At 40.2% G+C, this 17627-nt stretch overlaps 1 protein-coding gene across 1 annotated transcript; it reads right to left on the reverse strand.

Moving 5' to 3' along the window:
- Nucleotides 1-7090: 7090 nt before the first annotated feature.
- On the reverse strand, nt 7091-8029 carry LOC101566160 (olfactory receptor 2A12-like). The gene has a single exon (XM_004647591.1). The coding sequence runs from the start codon at nt 8027-8029 to the stop codon at nt 7091-7093; it is 939 nt and encodes a 312-aa protein (XP_004647648.1).
- Nucleotides 8030-17627: the final 9598 nt, after the last annotated feature.

A 17627-nucleotide genomic window follows, 5' to 3' on the forward strand; every position in this document is an offset into this window, starting at 1 on the left:
ATATATAGTTACATTCTCTTAATGAATAGAGTGATTTGTTCTAATGGTGTTTGTAAATAGGATATCATGTCCGCGTCTTGTACAGCAATTAACCACTAGGAAGAATGTATGCAATGTGTTCATTATTGAAACTGTCCTACCAATTTGATTTGAAACTGTCTGATTGCTATTTGTTTATCAATATAATTATAAAAAATTTTAAAAATAAAAAGGGGATATAGATGAATATCCCTTTTGTATCTGTGTATTGAAAGTGATTAGGATAGATATATAGTTACATTCTCTTTATCAATAGAGGAATTTGTTCTAATGGTGTTTGTAAATAGGATATCATGTCTGCATCTTGTACAGCAATTAACCATGAGGAAGAATGTGTGCAATATGTTAATTATTGAAACTGTCCTAACAATTTGGTTTGAAATTGTCTCATTGCTATTTGTTTCTCAATAAAATTATGAAAAAAAATCAAAAGAAAAATGTATATACTTATAAAATATCAAGGAGCACATCAACAACCAGAGAGAGGAAGAAGTGGATATATTTTAATTAATTGAATATTCCAAGATATCATTTCAACATCAGAGTTATTCATGAGGCATTCTACAGTTCCTTTTTATGTCAAGTATTCAAAATCTTGTATTTTACACTTACAGTACATCTGGTATCAGACCAGGAACATTTCAAGTGCTCAACAGCCACCCACAGCTAGTGATGACCACACTGGAGAATACAAATATAGAGTAAGAAAACTGTTCACCTAGGAATATGACCTGAACATTCCCAAAGAACACTGATGAAGAAAGAAGAAATTCTGTGGCACCTTAAGGTATCATCTATTGCACCCATTACAGTAAGTGGAAAAAAAACTACTAATTTACTTCCTGCCCCAAAGAAAACTATTTAACAAACTACTGTAAGTCTGGAACTTTCAGTCAAGACCTATCATTAGACTCAGGTCAGAAAAGTTAGAAGATGGAGAGGATACACAGTAAGAAATCCTCTTGAGCCCAGAGGTTACATGCTCCCTAGTGAAAAGAGGCTAATCTCATATTTCTTCAATATAAACCAAACATGCAATCTTGTCATTTATGTATTTTGAATATTTATAATCTATATGATACACAGAGATCAACTACTTAGCTTAGTTTTAAAGCCAATAACAGCTTGCTGCTTTTCTTTATAATACGTTTTTTCTTTGTCAGACTTGTATTATTACAAAAATGAACATATTGCGAATTTTAAGTTATGCTGTGTACTCTAAATAGCATACTGTTTATACAAAAATAAATTAAAATTGTTTGGTGATTCTAAAAAAATTAAAAATAAAAATAAAAAGTAAAGATCCATCTGACAAAAAAACTTCTAGTTCAACTAATGAGTTATGCACATAGATGATCATTGTATGATTATTGGAAACAGAAAAATAAGGGAGAAAACTACCAGGGTCAGGGAGATGGCTCAGTAGAATAAGTGTTTCCCTGGCAAGCACAAGGGCCTGAGCTCAATCCCCAGTTCAAAAAAAAAAAAAGCAAAGCACACTGTAGGCCACAGTACGAGCAGAATCTGAGCAGAGGGTGGGGGTGGGAGGATGAATCTGGATTTGGGGTGCTCTAAGGCAAGGGCTTGGAACTCCTCTCAGACCTGGGGAATGAGACCCCAAAGTCAGCATGAGCCCGAAGTGCACCTACACATGAACAAGGCCCAGTAGTCAGCCAGCCCAACACCGGATTACTTGTGGTAATTTTCCATTTGCCAAACTGCTGGCCAGAGACAAAAGTAAATCCACTGTGAAGGATGATAGCATCATCCAGAGCCTCAATTATTTCACAACTTTTAATATACTGGATGGAATTCAATAAAAAAAATGGTCAGGCAAATAAAAAATTAAAATGTACTAAAGATTAAGGAGAAACAAGAGGAAAAAGTACCTATAGGAAACTCACATATTAGAGCTATTGGGCACAGACTTTTAAAATAACTATGACTAAAAAATAAGATGGAGAGTTTCAGGTAAACCTAAAATAGAATAAAGGTAAAAGTTTAGAACTAAAAATAAAATAATTGAAATTAAGGATCAGTACTGATTTTAATAACAGAGTGGATATTACTGAATAGAGGAATTAATACACTAGAAATCAAGTCAAAAGAACTCTGGAGTAGAGTGAAATAAACTGTGGACAATACATGTGTAAGAGACCGAGGTCCTGTGAGAGGCTGTTTCATGGTACATGTGGCAAAAGTAATGCACCGAGTGAGATCCATTCAGTGCTTTAAAGGACGCTATTGAACTATTTTAGTCACTTCATATTTTTCTATATTTTCCAATTATCCTAATGAGGAAGAGATTTTATTTTTCCTTCTTTCAAATCTATATATCTTGTGTGCCATAGCCTTTCTAAAGTACAGTTTTATGGAAATATTAGATTCTGTATTAATTAGTTTCTGTATTAACAAACACTCTAAGAAGAAAGGATCGTGTTATCAAACAACATTTGTAAATATTGTGTTAAACAGGATAGATGTTTTTCTTGTTTTTAGTTATCCATTTACTTACTTATTATTAGACCTCACAATGTCTTTAATGTTCTTTTATACCTTGACAAGCAAATAATTTTGAGCCTACTTAGGCCAGAAATTTTTACATCACAGGCTGCTATGTAAGACCAGAGATGAGGAAATCTTTTTCTGGAAGGGGTGAACCCCAAGTTCTGCTGCCCCACGTGCCAGGGCCTCTCTGCCGTGGCTGCGCCTCCTGCAGGGCTGTCCTCTATGCCGCATCCTCTCCATGACTACACTTGGGACATCCCACATCTGAAACACCCCTGCTCCCCTGTCCTTTGCTAAAATTCTTGGACTTGTACTCATGTCCAACACTTAGCAGAAATGCGGCCTCGTCTGGCACTGCCCTACTTCCTTGTCACTACATCACCACTCTGCATACACAGTGCACTCTGCCGGACACGTGGTGCTGGGAGCATCCTTCACTCTTTCACCCTAGATCAGCACTCAGCCTGCATGTACGGCACTGAGCACTAGGCTGGCCTGGGCGGGATGAGTGCGCGAGGTGAGCGTCAGAGCCGACTTTGCCTTTCCTGACACAACAATGAACATCCTCCAATTAAGCTTTAGCTCTTTGTGCTTTATTATATATATATATATATATATATATATACACACACACTCACATATATATGTGTGTGTGTGTGTATAGACATATATATCAGAATTTTTAAAATGAGTGTGTGCATGTTTTATAAAATTTAGAGTAATTTTGTATAACAGTTTACATTTTATATAACCCTATCCTATGTCTGTGATTTCTAATACTGTTTTCAAATATGATACATAAATTTATTGTGTAGTTATTTATACGGTAGCTAAATCATATTTATATTTATTCCCAATAATCCTTTAATAACTATCTTATATAAAAGCTAGATTTGCACTTCTGACATTTCCCTTAGGACAGAGTCTTAGAGTTGAAACTTTGTGCCACAAGTATATGAACACTCTAAGCTTTCATGATATAAAATCTTCCATGCTTTCTGTTGGTTGATATTTTATTAAGTAAATTAATGTATTTAACAATCTTAAAACTGTACATGACATAAATACCTAAAAAACAGTCATAATTATTACTAAATTTATTTAACAAATATGTTGCATGCCTACTATGTAGAGGTCACCATTCTATTAGGTAGAATCTAATGCTTTTAGTAGTAGGCATCAGGCTCACTTCAGGCTTACTTGCATTGCCTATCACTATTTTCTAAAAATGTGAATTTGATAGATGAAAAGGAAGGCATCAAGACATGAATATCAACAACAAATCTAACACCTTTTCATATAATTATGTTTAAGCCACGATAGTGTTTTTGTAACTGGTGGTCAACTTATTACACTCAGCTGAATTGAAGTAGTGTGGTGCTGGGAGGGGGAAGCCCACCTGAGGATTGTTACCACCAGAATAAGAGGCAGAACTGAAAAGCTGTTGGATCGCTGTTAGAGAAGCTATTTGGAGAAGCTGTTGAAGCTGTTGGAAGCCAGTGGTTCTCCTGGGCTGTTGTGCTGGGGGATCTTGTCATGCTGGCTTTCCTGATGAACTTGGCTGTTCTTGTCAGAGGAGGAGCTTGGGACATTTATTGTCACTGAGAATAGCTATGGTTCATTTGTGGGAAGCTCTGGTCCTCATCTTGAGCATCACTTTCTTGACCCAGAGGGGAAGGTGGTGCACTGCTCAACCTCATGGAGAAGCTTGCAGTTTAGCTTTCCTTATCAGAACTCAGCATTCCTCATCACTGGAGGAGCTTGGGATCTCACGGTTGCTGAGAATGGCTCTGGAACTTTTGTGGGGAGCTCTAGTGCTTACCCTGAGCATCACTTCCCTGCTCCGGTTCAGATCCCTCAGCCTGCTAACACAGATCCTTTGTCCAACTGGCATGGACTCTCTAGCCTCCACGCCACTGACCATTGGTCCTTCCCAGCACAGATCTGTGAAGCTGGCCTGCATGAGTCTTTGTTGTGGGCTCTAGGCCTCCAGCTGTACTTGCAGAAGGCATTGTTATGAGCTCTAGGTTTCAGCTGGACTCATGCAGGGTCCTACTTTGGGATTCAGTCCCTCAGCTGGATTCTTTGGTCTTTAGTGTATGGACAGATTTCCTGCATTCCCTGTATATGATTCTTTGGGAGATTGATTATAAAATAACATAACATGTGTCCTGTATTATATTATTCCCCTTGACAAGCCTCAAATCACGACATCATGATATTGAATCCTTTGTCTCTCTACCCAGCTTTTAAAGTGCTCTCATTTCTTACGTTTTGCTCCTCCTAAGTCATCAACTTGTCACTCGCCAGTGTTGTCTTCCTTCTCTTCCTGACCTGTGGGACATCTTTCCCTTCTCCCACATTTTTGGTTGAAGGGCATTTCTACCACCCACATTTGATTGAGTTTGTGGGAAGCATAGTATTGGGTCCTGAGCATGTGATAGCAAAGCAGCATGTAATAGTCCTTGCCTCTGGAACTTCTTAAACTTAGTTAAGAATGAATATATTGAGCCACATGCCTCTCATCTTGTGAGAGAAAAGTAGGAGATGATTTGAAGGCCAATTCACACTCCATTTTTTGTCATCAAAGCAAAGTCCTGTTTGAGAAAGTGTGGTTTAAGCCATGACCTGGTAGATAAACCAGACTTTGCAGCCCTTTGGGGTCAAATGGAGCAGGGTAGAGTTAAAAGTAAGAGATAGAATAGCATATGAGGAAGACTTGATGTGAAAAAGGCATTCCAGACAATGGAGAAGTATAATTTTTTTTTACTTTAAACAATTTATTTAACTGAAATGGACTTAAGTTTGTTTCTGAAGTGACTTCCATTTATTTTCATACATCTTTTCCCCATGATGATTTACAGGATCTTCAAGCCAATATAAATATTTTATGAATATTTGAATTTTGGGGTATACACCTCACAATACCCCAGCAGTATCTTTCAGCAAGAAAACATTGAAGAGTAAAGGATAAACACAATTACTAGGTACAGTAAAAATCTGCTCCAAATATTTCTGAGGTAAGAAGGCACCACATACCTGTTCAACTAAGAAAATCACCCTTACAACACAGGATGATTTTATTTTTACTTAGGATCTAAAACATTTATGCTACCAATTAGGTACTGAATGGCAGAGAAACACTCTCAGTTTATGCCATGAAGTCATAGAGAGTAAGTTCCAACACTCAGGTTCCTTCCCATTGGTCCTCACAAAGTGTGCTTCTCTGGGAGGGGCTGGCTGACACTTTAGTTGAACCCAAGTACCTTTCCCTTTGGCTTCCTTCTTTTTCTGATCATTTTCTTGACAGGTTTTAGGAAGCTATAACGACTCTTTGAGTGTTTAATATGCTCAATGTAAAAATACACACATTAATCCTCTTTGCAAGTATCTTGCCCTTAACTTGCTTGTTTACAACAATGCCAACAGCATGCTGGGTAACATTGTAGACTTCCCGTTTGGCCATGGTAACATTTGTAAGGCATCCCTTTTTGCACAGTACCCATTCATTTGATGTCTACAATAGCACCCTTTTTGTAGATTCACATGTATGTGGCCAAAGGAACAACCCCATGTTTTCAAAAAGGCCTTGAAAACATATACCAGGTTCCCCTCTAGCCTTTTGTGTTAGTCATTTTGGCAAATTACTGGAAGATGGTGGTTCCCAATAAGTCTAATTTAGATCAAGTGAGGTGACCTGAGACCAATCTGGGATGGTAGGAGGAGTCAAATTGCACCTGGTATCCAGCCATACCATCTTGTTTCCATCCTGCACTTCTGAAACTCATTTCTCTACTCAAACCATGAATCTGCAAGTCAGTCCTCTGGTCCCCTGCATCCAGCTCTCATAATATCATCTGTATGGTTTCCAGAAGGTGGTGAAACCTAGGATTCAGCCACATGTCTATACCATTCTGTTTATTTCATAAGAGAAAGTGTTTTAATGACTCAGAAACCCCCTTTTGACTCTTTTAGAATATTTTGCTAAGTTTACACACCTATAATATTCAATAACGGAACTTAGAAAAAATGGGGTATACTGATGAATGTCCATTTTGTATCTGTGTATTCAAAGTGGTTAGGATAGATATATAGTTGCATTCTCTTAATGAATAGAATGATTTGTTCTAATGGTGTTTGTAAATAGGATCACAAGTCCGCATCTTGTACAGCAATTAACCACTAAGAAGAATATATGCAGTGTATTATTTGTTGAAACTGTACTTCCGATTTGATTTGAAACTGACTCATTGCTATCTGTTTATCAATAAAACTTTGAAAAAAAAAAAGAAACCCCCTTTTGTTAAACACCAATATCCTAGAACAAATGGAAATAAAGGATTGATGTACCTAAAGAGAATTCAGGGTTTTATTCTCAACTAGAGTAGACACTCTCCAAAGGAACTGTATGGCGTTGAGAGGCAGCACTCAAAAGCAGAGTGCACTGGGGCTGGTGAGTCACATGAGAGCTTACAAGCTGTGAAGCACAAGTCTGAGCAAAGACTGCCCACCATGAGTCTCAATGCTCAGTGCTTTCAGGGACTCATTCTTGGACCCTTCCCCAGCCTATTACCTTGAGGAAAGCCTTCTTCACATCCTTGTTCCGGAGGCTGTAGATGATGGGATTGAAAAAAGCAGAGATAACATTGTAGAACAAAGCCAGCTTCTTGTCCTCTTCAGGAGTGGCCTTAGAGCCTGGCTTCATGTACATGACCATGGCTGGCACACTGAACATGGTGACCACAGTGATGTGGGACACACAGGTAGAGAAAGCCTTCAGCTTACCCTGTGCTGAATGGATCTTTAAGATGGCAATGAAGATATTGACATAAATGACAAAGATAAGAGATAGAGGAATTAGTATGACACTGAAACCAAGAATGAAGTCTACATGATCATTGACTGAGGTGTCTGCACAAGCCAGTTTTAAGACTGCAGGAACTTCACAGAAGAAATGGTTGATTTTGTTGGGGCCACAGTAGGGCAGACGCATGGCAAAGATAGTGTACACAAGAGCAGAGATGACACCCCAGAGACCGCAGAAAATGGCCATGATACTGCACAGCCATGGGCACATGATGACCTTGTACCTGAGTGGATGACAGATGGCCACATACCTGTCTATGGACATGATGGCAAAAAGCCAGGACTCAGTGATGCCTAACACCAAGAAAATGTACATTTGAGCTACACAGCTGGAAAAGGAGATTGTCTTCTTCTGGCTGGCCAGATGTACCAGCATCTGAGGCACAGTTGTGGTGGTATAGCCCATATCCAAAACAGAAAGGATGCCAATAAAGAAGTACATGGGAGTGTGTAGCTGCGAATCCAGGCAGATGAGGATGGTGATCAAGCCGTTACCCAGAATAACCAACAGGTAGATCAACAGAAAGGCTGAGAAGAGTAGAGGTGTGGTCCTGGGGCTCATGGAGAAGCCCAGAAGAATGAATTCAGTCACAAATGACTGATTAGGCATATGCATTGTGTTCTGTCTTCCAATGAAAAGGAAAGATAATGATTCAGACAGGTAACAAGCTAATATATAACTACAGATGAGGTTACTGTTGGGGTTAGGTAGTGGTCAGTCTCCAAATCTAGTGAAACATCATCCTCCCAACAAGATAGGCTTATTTGACTTACTCTTGTCATGTCACCTGGCCCAGAAAGTTTTTCAAGAGAATCACATTTAATACCACTTGTACCTCTAAACTATCAGTACTTCTCCCTTTCACTTCTGGATTTCTTCACTGTAAAATGAAAATGTTAGGCAGACTGATCCCCAATTTATCTTAGCATTATTTCTTCTTAATAAGAATTTTAAATTTCCTTCATCAGCTAGGTATTAGAAATAAATGTTGATGGACAGATCCTAGGCGAGTACGAAAATTTCCAAAATCTAAAACAGAAAGGCTACTCGGTCCTTTTTAATATACTGCTTTCTTTTTCTACTTAATTCACCCTCTGTCTGTCCATAGGAAGAATGACTCTTGTGCATCTGCTCACTCCATCTCTGGCCACGTTGTACTAGAAGGACCACTGGTTTCTCAAACCTGGCTGTATAATTTACTGAGCAAATGACCCTGAATCCGCTATTTTTCTTTCCTCAAACCCTTAAGTAGAACCCCAAGGAGTAGAAAGTGAGAATGTCTCCTTGTTTTGGTTTATTAAAAGTTGGATCATACTTTAGAAAGAAAAGCATCATAGAGAAGGCCTAAAATGTACTTAAACCTCAACAAATGGTACATGCATTTTCTGAATGGGTCTCTGTACAGGACTGAGATTCAGCCCCAAGCTATATAAGCAAACATCCTGAGAAGTCACTTCAGCCTCCTTGATGTCCACAGTTGTTTCTCCGCTTCAGGTGTTTACCCTCTTTTTTCCCCTACAAAGCCAGCACCCCAGTGTTTAACCTCTTACTGACTCTTAGCTCTGCTTTAGCTTAACGGCATGAGCTTTAGTTTGCCTAGGGAACAAGAAAAAGACAGCTCTCCAAAAGAGATGTCATGTGTACTGTCGTAACTGAGGAGTAGGGCAGATTTGATGCTGTTGGTGCTGCTCCTTCTCCTGGCACCAATCCCTCGGATGCTTCCTACTTGCTTACAATCTGCTTGTTCTCTTTCCGAATACCTTGCCTAAGTCTTCCTAAAGACCTTACTTTTGCATTGGATACTTTAAATAGTTTCTTGCCTTCGGCAAGCAGGACTGCACACATTTATACTTCCTCTTTGCTAAACATTATTACAGGTGCCTCAGAAATGTAATGCTACAGCTGCCAAGTAGCTGTAAGACAACATTCTGTAAAACTTAAATCTCTGTTTTTTCACTGAAGAACTTTTCAAAGCCAGGTTATCTCCTTAGGTTAGTCTGAGCTCTTCTCTCTTCCCAAAGGATAGTGGTGCATGGGCCTGGTGGGCTTCAAAGATGAAATGCTACATGGCAGGGTGGAAAGTGTATATTAGAGACAGCTGGTTCTACCTGAATCTTGCCTCTGTCTTTATGCTGTGTGACTTTGGCTATTAGCTCACTCTTCTGGGCTATAGTTTCCTTAATTGTGTGAGGAATAAAAGTAAAAATATTTTTATTGAAATTTACATTCTTCCTATGAAGATACAGCCCAATGATGCCAGAATACTGTACCCTGAGGCCTGGATGGGGAATATGCTTAAACCTGAAGTGTCTCTGAACATCACAAGCACAAGCTGCCTTTAGAGCGAGGAGCAGAAGTCTCAGCCCCCAATCTGGTCTTTCCCCACCTTCTAAAACTGAAAATGCAGTCCCAGTCCTTCACAGAGCCTTCCACATGGGAGGGTGTGTTCTGGGGTGGGCATTGATGGGCAGGAGTTTAGAGTCAGCAGATGCTGGGGACAGCTCTAATCTGCTCAAAGTTTCAGGCACCTCACTAAGCCATCAGTGATGCCACAGATCCATGCTGAACAACTCCAGAGGGTCACCAAACTTTGGAGCTGTCTTGGAAATACAGTGAAATGGAGAAACTCACTGGGGAAACTTTTCCCTATGACTTTTCTGGTGAAAGATGGTGTCAATGCTGTTCACATGGCCCCAGTGATAAGAGGCTTACCCTTCTTCAAAGCAACTTATGTAGGTGTATCTCTGCCCTGCATAAAATCCTTTCATGTACTGAGCTAAGACAATACTGGTGCCTTCTGACATCAAAGACAAGTTCTCTAAGTCATACCAACCTCTCCACCAACCCATTTTGAACCTACTCTTCTCCAAATGTCCCATCAGCACTATGGTGTCCTAGCCCTTTCTTCCCCTTACCTGTCTCCTGAAGGGTGTGTAGGGCTGAGTGAGTCTCCTCCTCTCCTCTGGTCCAGATCCTGCTCATAAATCCCAAGCTGGATCCACGCTTCCACCCAACTTCTCTTCTGCCAGACAACAGCCCCAGCAGACTTTTTCACTGACAACCACAGGGATCACCCTGCCTCCTGCTCTACAGCTGAGGGCTCCCAAGAATGATCTCTGGGGAAACTGTTGAAGAAGAGCCAGGGATTTGTTGTCACACAGATGTGATCCCTGTCGCTAGGGCAAGGCTTATAACTTCCCAGGGTCTCTGGCCTTCTGTACATTGGAGCTGAGTTCTCTACATCACAATCACACTTGCAATTTTTTAGCAGTTATTAAGGAATGCTACTGTCCCAAGTTTTTGCAGTGATATGACAAAGTGGAAATTTGGAACATAAAGTAGGCAGTGTAGAGCTGAAATTATGAACAGGTTTATTTAACCACACAGGCTTTCATCCTAACCAATATTCAACACAGTGTCATGATCCAATACGAATCACTCTGGGACAGGGAGCCATGACTGTCACATCACATAGAAGGACAGAGTCTGATAAGCAGCCATCCTGGAGTGAGAGTGAAATGAAGTCATCTGATAGACTTCAGACTCAAGAGCTCTATGAGTTTTCTGGGGATTTTGCTAAATATATATTTTCCTGAGCATCTGGAAGAAAAAGAAAATAACTGTTACTGATGTATTTCTCAATCTTAAAGATGTAGAGTGGGTTAATGAAGTGATTATATCTTAATTTAATAACAAACATTAATATAGAGTGATTGTTTATAGGTATCTGTTAGTTCTCAGGGTGTATTTTTCTTTTTAACCTGGTATGCATGTGTTGAGGAATGGGTAGGGTTAGGAAGGTGAACTGTTCAGGAATTTCTTGTATTAAAGCACATAATTAGCACTATTCTGGCATCAATCCCAGAAGCCACTGGTAGTAGTACAGTGTTTCTAGACTACGCAAAGCACAGGCACTTGTGACTAACATTATTTGCATGATTAACTGCATAATGTTCTGGAACTGTATTTTGAATGATATTGATTTATTAAATGAAATATATATATATATATATTCAAAAATAACCAATATTTATTAGACACTTCCTACACTTATCATTCCATTTTAACCCTTAAAAACTGCCAAACATATTGTTTCCATCATATGGGCAAGAGTTCAGGACATCAGAGAGGCAAGAAGAATTATTCATGTTCAAGGCAGCTGAGATCTCATTCAGTTGGACAGTAAAGTGTCTCCACTAAGCTTTGCTTGCATGGGTGGGAGGATAAGGCAGGACCACCCAAGTGTCTGGCCTGAAGAGTGAGTCAGCTCTCAGCCTTTCTGGTGAATGAATTCCCAAAGGCCAAGTCCAGCCATTACAGGAATCCGGAGTAGCTCTACAGGTTTCCAGCAGAGCTGTGAGTGGTAGAGGCCAGGGCGGAACTAGAGAATCCTGAGCCGAGTTCAGATGTTGTTCCTCTGTGGATTCCATTATGCTTAGTCTCTGCTAGCATCCTCTTGTTTGAGTTTGAAAACTGATCCACTGATGAATTCTAGTCATCTGATAGAATTGAGACTCAAGAGCTCAATTCTGGGGATTTTGCTAAGAATATTTTTTGCAAAATATTTTGCTAAAAAGGATATATTTATATCCTTTATATTGTCCCAAGAATCTGGAAGAAAAAGAAAATGTCTGTTACTGATGCAATTCTCAATCTTAAATATGTAGAATGGGTTAACCAAGTGATTATATCTTAATTTAATAACAAGCATTACTATAGAGTGATTGTGTTAAAATTTTTTATTAAATCAAAAAATTTAATAAGCATAGAAAAAGTGGAAGAAAACTTCTGTTATGATTTCTTTATGTTCCTGTTCAAGTTTTTCTAAGATTACATGATAGTGTATTTTTCCTTTTCTTTCTTTCTTTCTTTCTTTCTTTCTTTCTTTCTTTCTTTCTTTCTTTCTTTTTGTGGCACTGGGGATTGAACTCAGGACATTGTGCTTGCCAGGCAAGCACTTATTCTATTGAGCTATCTCCCCAGCCATCTTTTTGTTTCCTGTTACCTCTTACATTCATTTTTTGTTTTATTTTCTTCTTTTCTGTACTATAGGGAAGGGTCTACAGGTTGTTCAGGGTTTCACTAATAGATCCAGCTCATAGTGATTCTCCTATTTAAAGCCTCCCAAGTGCTAGGATTACAGGTGTATGCCACCATGCCCACTCTCAATTGCCCTCTCAGTACAGCCTGGGGGCAGGGCCAGCATGAAAGTTCTGGGGATCAAACTCCTGGCCTCTGCACCTGCTTGCAGGCACTTTAATCTGCTGAGCTATTTGACTGGTCCTCTTTACACTCAGTTTTTTTCATGATGGACAGTGTTAGCTGACTATCCATTTACCCCTTGGGCCGGGAGAACTGTGTTTCTTCTGGTGGCACTTTTTGGGACCCTCTGTTTGGTCTACACAGTGCAGCCCCAGCAGGCACCTCTGTTTCCCTTCATCCTTGAATCCAAAGGCCCATTTGGAACCCAATCTTCCCAGTTAAACTTAATCTTGCCAGTTAAACTTACAGGAATGCTGCTGAGGAATTTTTATGAGAATACTTGTTTTCTGAAGAAAAAGGATAGTCTGAGTGTGATACAGTCCCCTCACCCAGGCCCACCTTTATGCACCGTAGATGATAGATGTAATGTCTGGATTTGGACAAGCCATCTGGCATCCACAAGGGAAAGTACCAAAAAATGACAATTGTGGTGTCACTGGCATTATTGTAGGCTAGTATCAGTATATGCTTACTCAAAACACCTTGTTATGTGAAAGAAATGTGTATGTCTAAATCAGCATTAATTAGGTGTCCTTTATATATTTAAAGAAATTTCTAATGGATTAAATAGCCTCCTTTTAATTATGTATTAAACATATGATGACCAATTTACTCATACTCATGTATTTGTGTGTGTTTGCAGTGTGTGTGTGTGAGGGGATGTGAACTGAGGTCACATCCAAAGATACTGTATTACTGATCTGCATCCGTGGCTCTTTTTATGTTTCCTTTTGCGAGAGGGTACAACTGAGTTGCTCAGGTGGACTGCAACTTGTACACTTTCTGCCTCAGTGTGCCTTCGGTGTAGGCGGAGAAGATGATGCCTTGCTCAGCCTCCTGGAGAAGCTCATCACGTTGGCTTTCCTGATGGCACCTCAGCTTTCCTCATGCTCGGAGGAGCTGGAGACCTCACTGCTGCCGAGGGTGGCAGAGGTACCTCTCACTGCAGCTCTGGGTCTTACCTCGAGCGTTGCTTCCTGAGTCCAGTGCAGAGCCCTCAGCCTGCTGGCACAGACCCTTCACCCTGCTGGCACAGACTTCCAGCTTCCACCGTTGACCTTGAGCCTTCCCAGGGCAGCTCCGTGAAGCGGGCCTGCACAGGACATTGTCATGGGCTCCAGGCCTCCAGTGGACTTGTGGAGGGCACTGTTCTGAGCCCTAGGTCTTCAGCTGGACTCATGCAGGACATTACCATGGAGTCCCACCCCTTAACTGGGCCCTTTGGTCTTTAGTATGTGGAGAGATTTCCTGCACTTTTTGTATATGATTCCTTGGGCAACTCATTATAAAATAATTTTATAAAATATGTGTCTTGTATTGTACTGTCCCCTTGCAAAATGCCAAGCCATGACACCAAGGAAATCATTGCTATCTATGACTCAGTGGAATCTTTTTTCTTTTTGTGAAACTTTAACAAGAAACCTGTTCAGTGACATTTGCTGTTGCCTCCTTTTGAGGGTTTTGTAGTAATGTGACATGTTGATTAATACACTCACTGCTCACACTGCCACAGCCTTATTTGTGTGGTGATTTTCTACAAACTTTTGCATTGTTTCCCACATTTTACAAATCTCTAGTCTCATTTGAAGTAATCACTCACAGTCATTGAGAGAAAGATTGACGGAGAGAGCGAGAGAGACACAGAGAGAGACAGAGAGAGAACCACAGGCTCAGTTGAGATCATGTGATGTGTGGTGTCATAAACTACTCATATTGCAAGACATTGCTTTTTATCAAGATAAAATTTACTATAAATGTTTGTTTCTCTTGTGGAACACTTGCAGAACAAGTTTCTCATGATCTAAGCCTTTACTATATGAAATAATCTCCTTGCTATTGGCTGTCAGGCAACAAGTAGATTTATGAAAGGTGAATCACTGACTGAGTTGAGCCCTGCAGTTCTTCCAGGTTGTTGCTTAGAAAGAGGAAATAGTGCCAGGCTTGGTGCACAGAGGAGGCCAGGAGCTTCCTGCCCTGAGGAGATGCAGTTGGGAACTCGAGGAGTCTGAGGTTCATAGAGCAGGGTACTGTGAGACTGGAAGCGGGACAGAGAAAGAGCTCTGGAGGCATATAGAGGGTCCTGCTCAAGCCTGTAGCGCTTGCTGATCAGCGCAGGTGTGTAAGGAAACAGGAGGAGGAGACAACAAGCAAGCACCAGGAATAATCCAAGTGAAAGACTCAGAACTGTCAAGAGGAAGGGATATATTCTGGGATGGAAAGAGGCTGCAGAAGGGACAGGGCTGGGCTCCAGCCTGTCGGGAGCACGTCTGAGCTGTGTGACCCGAGAGGGAAGGCGATGCTAATGATGATGTATCTGGTGGCTGTGGGGGTCCTGACGGTGATGAAGAAGAATATGCTGTCTCTCATAGCTTGAACACATACCTTTTTCACAGTGCCAGATGTTTAATTACCCTGTCACTTAATCTTCAAAACACATAAAGTTCATACATTCAAACTTTGCACTAAAATAATTGAGGCTTTGAAATGTTAGGCAGTTTTCCAGTATTACTTGTACAGACCAGATGAAAATTTGAGCTGATGTAAGAATTATGAGACAAAAGTTCAAAGCAATTGGTACAGCACTGCCTAGAACTACTGTTTCTCTAAACTCTTTTCAAATTGTCATATTAGGATCCCACTTTCAAGATGTCAAATCTCTTTTAGAATGAAAGAAAATGATAGTCACACAGCCACAGTGTCCTCCCATTTTCCTGAGGCATGTGTCCTGCACAAGAGTCCTCTAGTGTGCGTCAAGGCACCCAGCTGCTACCCCGTCCAGAATGTCCTAGCTCCACACTGGAGGAGACCCAGGTGGCTCAGCATTAGTCGCTCTCGCTTGTTGTTTCAGGATAGCACCTATGGCTCGCTGTGCCCTTTTACTTTCTAAAACCTGTCCTAACACATACATGCTCCTGAACACAAGCAGCATTACTTTTGCCTCTCAAATAAGATGAAAATGAGTTTCTGGGTGGGAGGCTGGTTTGTCCAAGATCATATGAATAGGGAGATGCAAAGTAGGCAGTCAACCCCCAACTGTCTAGCTTTTGATTTTCAGTGTTAAGTGTTGGCAGTATTCAGTCCATGAAATTCTGTGCTCTTGGGCAGGTATTGAGGACTACGGGGCAGGGGCTCAATGAATGGAAGTCATGAGAACATAAGTAGCAATGTTAGTACTTTACTTGCACTTACTTTGTCTGTATCCACACATTATTTTACCATAATTAGGTCTGTGGCCTTGAACAAGATGTCTGAAGACCTGACAGGCTCTCATTGTGGTTCAAAAGTACATACAAGGGGCCGGGGAGATAGCTCAGTAGAATAAGCACTTGCCTTGCAAGTGCAAGGGCCTGAGTTTAATCCCCAGTTCTGAAAAAAAAAAAAATGACATACAAGTTGTCTAATTAGTATCATCTCTGACTTGCAGTTCTCTGAGCCAGTCTGTACTTTTGGTCTCATACTGAGATACGTAAGGAATTTTTTGTTGAACCCTCCAATCACAATTCCATAATCAAAACTTCAGTTTTGGTTTTCCTAGGTGTCTCATGGTTGTTACTTTCCCAGATGTGACCTTGGGCAAGTCCCTATACCTGTGTTGGTTTCAGTTACTCCATCTATAAAGGAGAGATGAAACTCTGTGACAACAAGACATGCAGGATAATTATGTGACCAGTATGTTAAGAAAATATAAAACATGATGCAATTGAAAGAGGTTCATGCAAAGGAAATGAAACTTGAAATTAGAACAGCTGAGGAACTCTTCTGGTTTAATTTTTTTTTTTATTTTATTTTATTTTATTGTGAAGAGTAAGGGCAAATCATATAATCAAAGACAGAAACAGGGTAACGTACAACAATACATATGTTACAGATTTTCAAAACAAGAATAGCAAATTAATAATAGTTGTTATATTACCCATTTTTATCTTCAAATCTGTTCTTCCACTATTTTAAAAGAGGCTCTGAAAACAGATTTGGTTTCTCTGAGATACCTGTTTCTCTGTTCCTTCCAGTACTAAAGTTTTGTCACTGTCTCCTGGCTCCTTACTTTGGATCATTGACCACCTGATTCTGATTGTGAAATTCCATTCTGAGGCAACAACCACATGTATCAAACAGTATCTCCTGCTGCTTAGGCAGACACAGGAGCCAGGTGTTTGATCCCAGGCATGTAATGCAGACCCTGCCCCTGGGGTGCACTGAGTAGGCCACTGAGATTTGTTGTGGTGGCGTGTGCCTATAATCCCAGCATTTAAAATGCTGAAAAACATGAAGAATCGCTATGAGTCTTATCTATGTAGTGAGACTATGTACTAAATACATAAATGACAAAACAAAATAATAATAATAATAATAAAAGTATCCCCTGGCCACAAGATAATCTATTAATAATTCATTGACACCCAGAGGTTTCAGTCACAATATGTTTATAGATTATCAAAATGTTAAAACACACTTTCATGTCTATAAACTAGTTCAAGAACTCCAAGCTTCCAATGCCATCATGATTGCCTTCCATATACATTGTCTCCATCTTCCAAAACCCACAAGATTCTAGTACACCTACCTGGATCTACAAATGGCATCTTCTGCCTTCAATTGACCCCTGTAAGCCAGTTCCTCTTTACAAAGACTTCAACTCTGGATTCAAACTCCCAGAAGTTCAAAAATTTGTTTGTCCTCTTTGGAGAAGGTGCCTGAATTTGTGAAGGAACCTTCTGGAAAGACACAAAAACTGTTTTAAAATATCCAGAAGAAAATGGTTACAAGGGTAAAAAACTACACAAATTAATGGAAATTGGTGGCTTCAGACTGCAGGTAATGATGCTTGCTCAAACTGTCAGTCCTGACATCAGCCAGTGGCTTACCTCTGTAAATACTTGGATCTTTTCACTAAGGATTTCCTCCCATTTTGCCTCCATGCTATACCAGCCACCAACATTCTTATTGAGAA

The sequence above is a fragment of the Octodon degus genome, unplaced genomic scaffold (assembly GCF_000260255.1).
Source record: "Octodon degus isolate 3935 unplaced genomic scaffold, OctDeg1.0 scaffold00315, whole genome shotgun sequence".
Classification (NCBI taxonomy): domain Eukaryota; kingdom Metazoa; phylum Chordata; class Mammalia; order Rodentia; family Octodontidae; genus Octodon; species Octodon degus.